This window comes from Raphanus sativus, unplaced genomic scaffold, assembly GCF_000801105.2.
Source record: "Raphanus sativus cultivar WK10039 unplaced genomic scaffold, ASM80110v3 Scaffold0798, whole genome shotgun sequence".
NCBI lineage: Eukaryota > Viridiplantae > Streptophyta > Magnoliopsida > Brassicales > Brassicaceae > Raphanus > Raphanus sativus.
Genome location: NW_026616114.1, coordinates 1 through 9,190, shown reverse-complemented (window position 1 = coordinate 9,190; position 9,190 = coordinate 1). Strand labels below are relative to the sequence as shown.

General features: G+C 36.4%; 1 protein-coding gene and 2 non-coding genes across 3 annotated transcripts; 1 reads left to right on the top strand and 2 right to left on the bottom strand.

Annotated features, from left to right (window-relative positions):
- Window positions 1–5,051: 5,051 nt before the first annotated feature.
- On the bottom strand, window positions 5,052–6,654 carry LOC130503101 (oxygen-evolving enhancer protein 1-1, chloroplastic-like). Its single transcript, XM_056997749.1, has 3 exons — window positions 6,366–6,654; window positions 5,697–5,990; window positions 5,052–5,607 (listed from the first exon to the last, which is right to left on the bottom strand). Exons 1-3 carry the CDS (start codon window positions 6,606–6,608, stop codon window positions 5,146–5,148), a joined length of 999 nt encoding a protein of 332 aa, XP_056853729.1. The 5' UTR covers window positions 6,609–6,654; the 3' UTR covers window positions 5,052–5,145.
- A 189-nt stretch (window positions 6,655–6,843) lies between these two features.
- TRNAI-AAU (transfer RNA isoleucine (anticodon AAU)) lies at window positions 6,844–6,917 on the bottom strand. Its single transcript has one exon. It is a non-coding gene; the product is annotated as a tRNA-Ile (tRNA).
- A 1,922-nt stretch (window positions 6,918–8,839) lies between these two features.
- On the top strand, window positions 8,840–8,913 carry TRNAN-GUU (transfer RNA asparagine (anticodon GUU)). Its single transcript has one exon. It is a non-coding gene; the product is annotated as a tRNA-Asn (tRNA).
- The last annotated feature ends 277 nt before the right edge of the window (window positions 8,914–9,190 follow it).

Here is a 9,190-nt window from a genome sequence, read left to right as displayed (position 1 = left end):
TGACCGAGGCGAGAATGCCAAACATTAGTCATATTTTTCACTGCCTTAGATAGATTAACCTCCCCCTCTTAAGACAGTCCCTTGAAGATAGTATAAACCCTGATGGTATCTGCCAGACAACACTCGTTTATTATCCTTGTAGAAACTTACTGTAAGATCCTTTCCCTCATAGGTACATCCTGCTGTCTCCAACATTCCATAAGAAATTAAGTTTCTGCTCATATTCGGCATGTATCTCACCCCTGTTAAGATAACCATTGACCCGTCAGGGTTTAGGATCTTGATTTTGCCGACTCCTTGAACAGTGTTGTGTGTATTATTTGCCATTAACACTTTTCCTCCTTTGAATTCTTCCAGGTCAAACAAGAAGCTTTTATCTGGCGTAATATGGAATGAGCATTCAGAATCCATCACCCATTCATCCTTTGCATATTGGGTACTTACGGTAAGTATTAGCGGCTCTCTAGACTCTGCTACAACATTAGCTGAGTCTTGCGTCTTAAACTGTTTCTTATCAGGGCACTCGCACTTCCAATGGCCCTCTTTGCCGCAAAGGAAGCATCCCTTACCGTTTTTGATGTTTCTCTGACGTGACTTGGACCGCCCTTGTCGGCTCTTCGATCTTCCTTTATAGGATTTTCCATTGCCTCTACCGCGGTTGTCTGATCTTCCCCTCTCTTGCACCATCAGACCTTCTCCACCTGACCTGGTAAACTTGCCACTCTCGATCAACTCTCTTTCTTTTGATCTGGCTGCGCCTGTAACTTCATTTAGGCTCAGTGTGTCTCTCCCGTACTTGAGAGTGTCCTTGAGTTGATCATATTTACTTGGTAGAGAACTTAGGAGTAAGATTGCTTGAACTTCCTCTGATACTTCAACTTGTAAGTTGTTTAAGTCTGCCACTAACTTTAGGAAGTCGTCCACATTCTCATCAATGGACTTAGAGTCCACCATCTTGAAAGTATAGAACCTGAGCTGTAGATAAATCTTGTTGGGTAAAGAAGTCTCGGTGTACAAATCGTTTAATGTACTCCACATTGCAGCAGCAGTCTCACAATTCTGGATCTTTCTTAAGACTTTGTTCCCAACATTCATTACAATCAGGTCCTTTGCTTTTTCTGACTTTTCAAACTTTGCAGGGTCAACTGCAGGAGCTGGCGATACTATTCCTGCTAGCCCCTTTCCTATGTCCTTCATGGCAGATTCATGTTCATCCTTGGCATCTGGAGCATCCTTTAAAAGCTTCTCATCCGTGAGGATAGCTTTTAATCCCAGTACTCCAAAGTGAGCAAGCATCCTCACTTTTCATAGGGCGAAGTCGCCATCTCCATCAAACCTGTCTATCTCCACCCATTCCTTTGAAGTCACCATTGAACAGGTATTAGATAAACCTTTGTCTCTCTCTCTCCCTTAGAACCTGAGTAACCTTGATAACCGGAAGCTCTGATACCACTTGTAAGAGAATTTAGCTTAGGTTACTTAGGTTTCACGTTATCTGTTAGATCTAGGTTAAACTAAGAGTAATGACACATTCAATTTAACGAGTTCCCGGCCCTCGGCGCAGTACGTCTCGTGTGAGAACTTCTGCTCCCAAAATCCACTAGATCAAACGAGAGACTCTAGCCACACACAACCTTGTGTGCTAGATAGTTGTTTACAAAGAATCAAATACTCCTAGCTAGAGGAAACCAACAAACCCCGTGGATCCAATATACTTAAGCCTAAGTGATTGATCCAATGCTTTGGTTGTTGCTTCTTGCTGTTCACCTTGATTGACTTGACTCTTATTGCCGTAAACCTGTTGTTGTTGCTTATCTTAACCTAATCACCATACTCACATTATATACTACGCTTCGTATGTGATCAGGTGTCATAAGCTGGAGTGGGCTTAAGTCTGCTTGGCCCAAGAAAACTGATGTTGTCGCTGGTCCAGATGAAGTAGCTGAAGCCCAGAACCTTTCACATTTCTTTTACCAAAAAATAGGGTAGATTATATTTTATTTACAAAAAAAATAGGGTAGATATTTGCCCTACCACTAGATGAACAGAAAAAAAAAATAGCTCAACCTTACTATATACACACAAATTAAAAAGTATTCCCTATGGTTCGTGACTGTGTGAGACTGCAATCACCCACGCCTCCACCCATATAAAATGAGCGGATGACAATTTTTGTTTAATAAATTTGATACTCTGGCTGATTTATCCTAGTCTCCAGTCTCCACATACGTATAGAATTTGTCTCGGTAGACATTTTATTGAATAATAAAACTGTTTTTCTTTTTTGCTAAATTTTGGAAGACATTTGCTTGTCAGATCCTAGTGGATATTGATTTCCCACGGTGGTGACATCCATATATAAGACCTACCATAGTTATTACATGATGTGAAATTGGACAATAGTACAAAATTGTTTTCGAAGTTCCATTCTAAGCACGAGGGATGTTTTGTCGCGATTTTGAAATAATCTTTATTTGGTAATTTTAAAAACATTTTTACTGTTGCATAATATAATGTTTATAACTTTTCGTGAGCTGATCTATAATCCGTAAGATCAATGGACTTAACATGTTTCGGAACAAGATAATTTTTAGATCTAGGACATGTGATTAGATTGTACTAACACACGCTTGTAGAATCTACAGTAAAGAGTATCTTTGAATTTGTGATGAGTGCATGCAAAATCTGTAGTTTGTACTGTACGTTTCTGTATGATTCCGATATCTCTAGGATATAAAATAGAATGGTGTCCCCGATTAATTTACATAATTTCATTATTCATATATAGACTAATCCAGAGGTTTAAAACTGAAGAGAGAATCTCTCTGCGATCTGCATTGTTATGTGCTGTCCCACGCCAATTCAATTGTCGGTGTTTTTTCGTGTTACGGGATTTAAGACCAAGCACAGACCACTAATGAGGGTGATTGGTCGTAGTCGTGGATGTTTTACAAAGTCAAAGTTTAGTTTATTAGGCAATGTTTGTCGCAGGTTTCTTAGGATGTGGCGTGGTTCCTATATTAGGCTAAGAATCCCACCCTAAGAAACATACAATAAACATGGCCTAATCATATATGTCAACCAATCAAGTTTTTTTTTTCTTAAAATATACAACAAAAGTTTCAAAAAAAAATAAAAAATAGCTGTAGAGAATTTTATTTCCACAATAAAAATTTAGAGGATGATTGGCAAGTCCTTTAGAAACGTCGTAGAATCTTTCTTCAGCCCAAATATTTATCAATCATGTTTTATAAAGAATTTTTAAAACTACAGATTTTTCTTTCCTTTTTATTTATTTTTGGTTGCGGAAAGTAATAAATCTAGAGCACTTATTTTTTACTTTAGAAAATTTATATGGAAATTATTAAAAAAATTTAAACCTACAACTAAAATTCTACAGCAAAATTATTTAAAGCCACGACAAAAATATCTACAGTTTTATTTCTACAATAAATAATATAAAGCTACAGCTCCTTCCAATCATTCCCTTAGAGTATGTCAATCGGTAAATTGTATTGGGTATCTTAGCAATTTAGGAAAAAGAGAAAAAAAAATTAGAGAAAAAGAAGGAAAAAGCTCTTAAAGTATTAAGTTAAGAACCAATTGCAAACAATAAAAACATGTGTCATTTTCTTATTTGTCTAAACATTCAAAAGAAAATAAATTTTAATTGAAAACACAAATTAACTTATAATACTAATATTTTTTATGACTAGAACTTCTTTTTAACAACCTCTCCGTTAAAGGTACTCTTAGTGTTTTGCAAAGATACAATAAAAAAATACAACAAATAAATCTATAAATTAAGTTCTACAGTAAAAAACATAAAGCTCTAGTGTTTTATATTATTAGAGCCGTGCTTACCTCTTATGAAAAAAGGCAATGGCCTTAGGCTCCATAATTTTTAGTTAATATTTAGGCCCCCCCCCCCATTTTATATATAAAATGCATTAGTTAGTGTTATCTATGTTTACATACATACTGTACATAAAGAGTTTGATTGTATATATCTTTTTCTAGATTTTAGTTTGGATTCTCTTTTTAGATTTCAATTTGTATAAACATAGTCACTATATCTACCATTTTAGTTTTCTGCGAACATATCGAAATCTTATATGAAGAGATCATTTGATAAAAAAATCGCCTTAAATGTTGTAAAAAGAAAAAAATGCTTTAGGTCCCTGAAAACGTTCGCACGACATTGTTTATTATGTAATTAAAATTTAAGTTTTATTCTTAGGAAACTCAATTATAATTTGACAAGTGTCTAGAAAGTTTCTAAAATGAGGACTTGTATCTAAGTCTCTCTCTTAATATTTTTTATTAATATATATTTTTAGATACTTTTTGTTAGATCCTATAGATGATTGATGAAAGTGCTTTAAAAAAAATAAACATTTTTTTGTTTAATGTTCACACCCATGCACATTAAATTCAGGATGAACAAGCTGATTAGACTAAATTATTGATACGATTTAAAAAAAACTAATTTCTACTTACTTTTCGCCCGATATAGTTAAGTAATTTCAAAAAAGAGAGTTAATAATATCAAAATATCAGAAAACTGTAAACTTCTAAATTTAAAAATTATAAAGTAATAATCATTTTTCTTTCAATTTATTTTTTCATGTTCATTCGTCTTGAAAACAAGTCATAAACTAAGTTAAAATTCTATTTAAGAATTCGGTTCAAATAAATCACACTCTTTCTGTTTAGAAAAGATGTATGTTTTGGAATTTTCACAAAATATTTTAAATTTAGATTATAAATGTATTATTTGTAATTAATTAATTCTTACGATTTTGTAACCAATCAAAAATTAATTAACATGACTAATCTTTTTCAAATATTACAATTTACCATCATTATCTAATAAAAATGAATTATTTTAAATCATTTTTTTGAAACAAAAAGAACAGTTCGCAGTAGGCAGTAGGCGCTGGTTAGAGGTTACACAACTTATCATTAGCTGCACAAGTTATTTCTCAGCATTAGACCATATGATTAAAGTTACATAAAGAACTATGGATACAAAAAGAAACAATTCAAGATTTAGGGCATGTGCATTTTTTATAATAGAAAAAGAAGAAAATGTACTCATTGTAATGAAATACAAACAGAAGATGATTAGATATGATAACATGATCACTCAAGTTGACCATACCACACCCCTTGGATCTTCACATCCTTTGGTACCTTGGCACCTAGGTCAGTATCCGAGGGCTGAAGACTCTCGAACACTCCGATCACTTCTCCAGTCTCTGGTTTGCTCTTTGTCACTTTGAGAGTGATCTCTCCCACTGAAGCTGCCGTGTTCTTCACGTTCTCCTTTGAAAGCTCCTCTTCGTCTCCTCTGCCTCCAGCTGGCAATGCAACGGCGTTGTCATATCCTGTGGATCCACCACGGCCCTTTGGGTCCAAGAAGGAGGAGCCACGGTATGAAGGGACTAAGAATTTGCCAGTGAAGTTGTCTGGTTTGCCAGAGGCGTCAAGCTGCTTGACTGTGAAGAGGAAGGGCACACGCTCGCCTCCTGGAAGCTGGACAGTGACTGCAGCGTAGTCGATGCCGTCTTCTTCCTTGAAGTTGACGCTTCCGTCAGAAGAAACCTGTTGGAAACCAATTAAAAAAAGAGACTCGATCAATCACAACCCTAACCCTAAGCAGTATGTTTCTTGATGTGGAAGGAAACAAAAACCTCGAAGGGGCCTTCGATTTCGTCAAGGGTGTAAGTGAGACGGGTCATGAGCTTGGTGTTCTGGAAATCGGGAGGAGCATTCTTGCTAACACTCTCAGCCTTGACGGTGAAGGAAGTAGGCTCGAAGCAGAACTTCTTGCCAGCGTACTTACCAGGCTTGAAGGAGAAAGTCTCAGAGCCACCGTCAATAGTTGGGCACTGGTTGGCAGTTCCAGTTCCCTTAACTTCCATGTAAGTCTTGCTTTGAATCTCGTCGTAAGTCAGTCTCTTCGGAGCTCCCTCTGCACTTGCTCCCTACCACAAAGATCATACAACTTTCATTTCGAGACAAAAATTGATGCGATGATCCCATCAAAATAACCTTTCTAATTCGTATAAAATAGTATCATTTGGTACTAATGATTGCATCTACACGAAGATGGGAATATAATGGTTAACGCATATTCTATTGTGCTAATCTTAAAATGATATTTGGCTTAGTGTACTGTTATACTTTCAAAAGTCACAAGTTCGATACACATAGTAATGATGTAAGGATTATTTTACCACACACACACACACAAAAACGACTGTTATATTCTTCTCTGTTTTTTTAAACTTCAGTTTTGTTTATTGCTCAATCAATGAATCTTATCGTTCGTAAAAATCGGAGATAAAGAGGGAAGTTACCGAGACGACGAGAGCAGAGGTTGCGAGAGCGAATCCAGCGATTTTGACAGCGTCGGAGCATTTACCGGCGAAGTCCTTGAAGTCAGATTGGAAGGAACATGTGAGGCGAGCAGAGGATGTTTCTAGCCCGAATGATTTGCCGACTGTCTGAGTCGACCGGAGGTGACCACTGCCGCGACAAGGAGCGTTGGAGATTTTAGCGGACTGGAGGAACGTGGCGGCGGATTGGAAAGAGGCTGCCATGGCCACAAAGTCTCTCAATGGGTTGTGCTGATCCGTGAAGCAGAGGAAGATGACTAAAAGAGTAACAATCGATAAGATTGGGATAAGGCGAGAATTTTCATTGGTTTTGTTTTGTGGGAATCGCAGTGACTGGTTTCTTCTTTTGCCACGTGTCCTAATGCTAAGTGGAGATATGGATACGGTCTCACTCGGTGATGCTGACATGTACATTTGTTGCTGATATTTCAAACAAAAATGGCCCATGCAGGTTTCGAACCTGCGACCTTCGCGTTATTAGCACGACGCTCTAACCAACTGAGCTAATGGGCCTTTGAGCTAAAGCGCTAATAAAAACTAACCAAAGGGTTTGCTACCTTCGGATGTTTAATATATGGCCCTTGGGGTTGGAAGCCCTTGAGAAGCTTAAGTGACTGAACCTGTGAACCACCGGTTTTCCTAGTGCAAAATTCGATATCAGAGGTGGCTCGCGTTGCATCTCTTCGCCAAGTTGAAGCAGCACAGCTCTAAATCTTCTTTTGACAAGCTATTGGTCGAGCAGATTAATATGCAAGTCTCTTTGGTGTCAAGGTTGCGGCCAGGAAGAGGAAGTAAAGCGTTTTGCTAATACCCGCTGAAGAGATTGGATAAAAACAACAGTTATTTATTGCTCATCTCAGAAATATTTGTTGTCCAAAAAATAAGAACGGTTTCAAGAATTTTGTTCGAATTGGTGATTTAGCCTCCTCGACCATATATATGATGGAAACATGCCTTTCACAGAATTTTTGTGTTATTTAATTATGGTATATCTAATGTGCTTTTATCCTACAAAACTTTCACAAAACTCAATATCCAACAACCTCTTCTAATTAATCTGGAAAATAAATCCTTAAAAGAACATATATATTGTTTATCCATATATGAAATAAAATAAAAACATATATTATAATTAGCATATGTTTATCCTTTAGATAAATAAAACAGAAGAAATAGTATTATCTTTTCATAGCTAGCAACCAAGCTAAGTAATGGTGGTATGGTTGATGCTTCTAGTTAGTAGACTATCTTGTTGCATAGAAGACTCTATCACATCCGGTGTGATCATCATCCTTCCAAAAGCTGTTACTAAAATCAAAATCAAACGTCTTCCCAACTTCACAGTCGGTGGAGTGGGTCCAGTCTAAAATCAACCTATTTCCTGATTTCCCAATAAGGGTTATGGTGCACCACTGATCTGTTCTCACGTTCAATGCTTTGAGTTGACACACAGAATTACAGTTTAGTTGGCTGTAGGTTTCTTCCGACATGTTTTTTTTCAGCTCTTCGGCCTGTTCATTGGTAAGCTCAAACCCAGTAATCAACGTTGTGATTTGGTATATTGTCCCTGTGTAACGAAGCCATTCCATGTCACTTGTGTTTGCTGTCTCTTTCTCCAATATAGGAGCAAATCTCTTGGCAGCTTCACTTTTTGATCGCGACCACATTATTTTTTTGTTTTGTTTCTCTTAGTTTGAATTATAATAAGAGCTATCTAACCAAAAAGATCATGTACATACAATATATACTTAATAACGTGCCATTGAATTTAACAAATTGGAAATTTAGATGAAACCTCTAATATTACTTTTTAATCTAATTTCCCATTTTTCTTGCGACGTTAACTTTTATATTAGTGAAAGTCTTGAGTGCAATGTTTCTTTTAACAATTTTCTTACGGTTACCTTTTTCAGAATATAGAAAATTCCAATTGTTAAAATAACGTGCCATTGAATTTAACAAATTGGAAATTTAGATGAAACCTCTAATATTACTTTTTAATCTAATTTCCCATTTTTTCTTGCGACGTTAACTTTTATATTAGTGAAAGTCTTGAGTGCAATGTATTCTTTTAACATTTTCTTACGGTTACCTTTTTCAGAATATAGAAAATTCCAATTTGTTAAATTTCTTTAATAAAACTTGTTTGTGTTGGGGCTTTTAACTAACTCATCATTTTCATTCAAATCACTGTATCGAGCAGCCTAAAATCCGTAAGTAGTATGACGTAGAAAAATAACATGCCTAGTAAAATTCCAACGATTCAATCGAAGTCACGTGCTTATACAAAGAGTTTTATAACTAAATAAGCTTGGTGGATACCGACTATGGTAATTTCAGTTATAGCCTACCATACGCAACAGGAGTAGCTTGATGTAAAGAGTTAAGGCTTAATAACATAAAATTAACATTATCAAAACATAGTATTTCAAGAAGCTGGAGTAGCTCAGTTGGTTAGAGCGTGTGGCTGTTAACCACAAGGTCGGAGGTTCGACCCCTCCCTCTAGCGTTTTTTTTTCATTTGATTAACTGCATTTTTGCCTCTGTCTTGATGCCCCTAATGAATAGCAGTCTGATAATGGAAAACGCAAAGGTATGTATGTCAGTAAGCCTTTACACCAGGCATATATAAAAAGACTAAAAATGATCTTTGCTTGTCATATATGTGAAGTGTCAGATTGGGGATGGGAAGCTAGAGGAGGCGAGACAGCAAGAAGCACAGCTTTCTCGACATCAGTTGAAAACAAGTTTGTACTCTTTAACCTTTGTAAAATTATTGTCCTATC

Bases quoted from the DNA above. Each gene is read 5' to 3' on its own strand.
- LOC130503101 (XM_056997749.1), bottom strand. From the start codon at position 6,608: ATGGCAGCCTCTTTCCAATCCGCCGCCACGTTCCTCCAGTCCGCTAAA. The intron at 5,991-6,365 runs GTAACTTCCCTC...TCTTTGTGGTAG, and splicing joins CCTCTGCTCTCGTCGTCTCG to GGAGCAAGTGCAGAGGGAGC. The intron at 5,608-5,696 runs GTTTTTGTTTCC...GGTTTCCAACAG, and splicing joins AAATCGAAGGCCCCTTCGAG to GTTTCTTCTGACGGAAGCGT.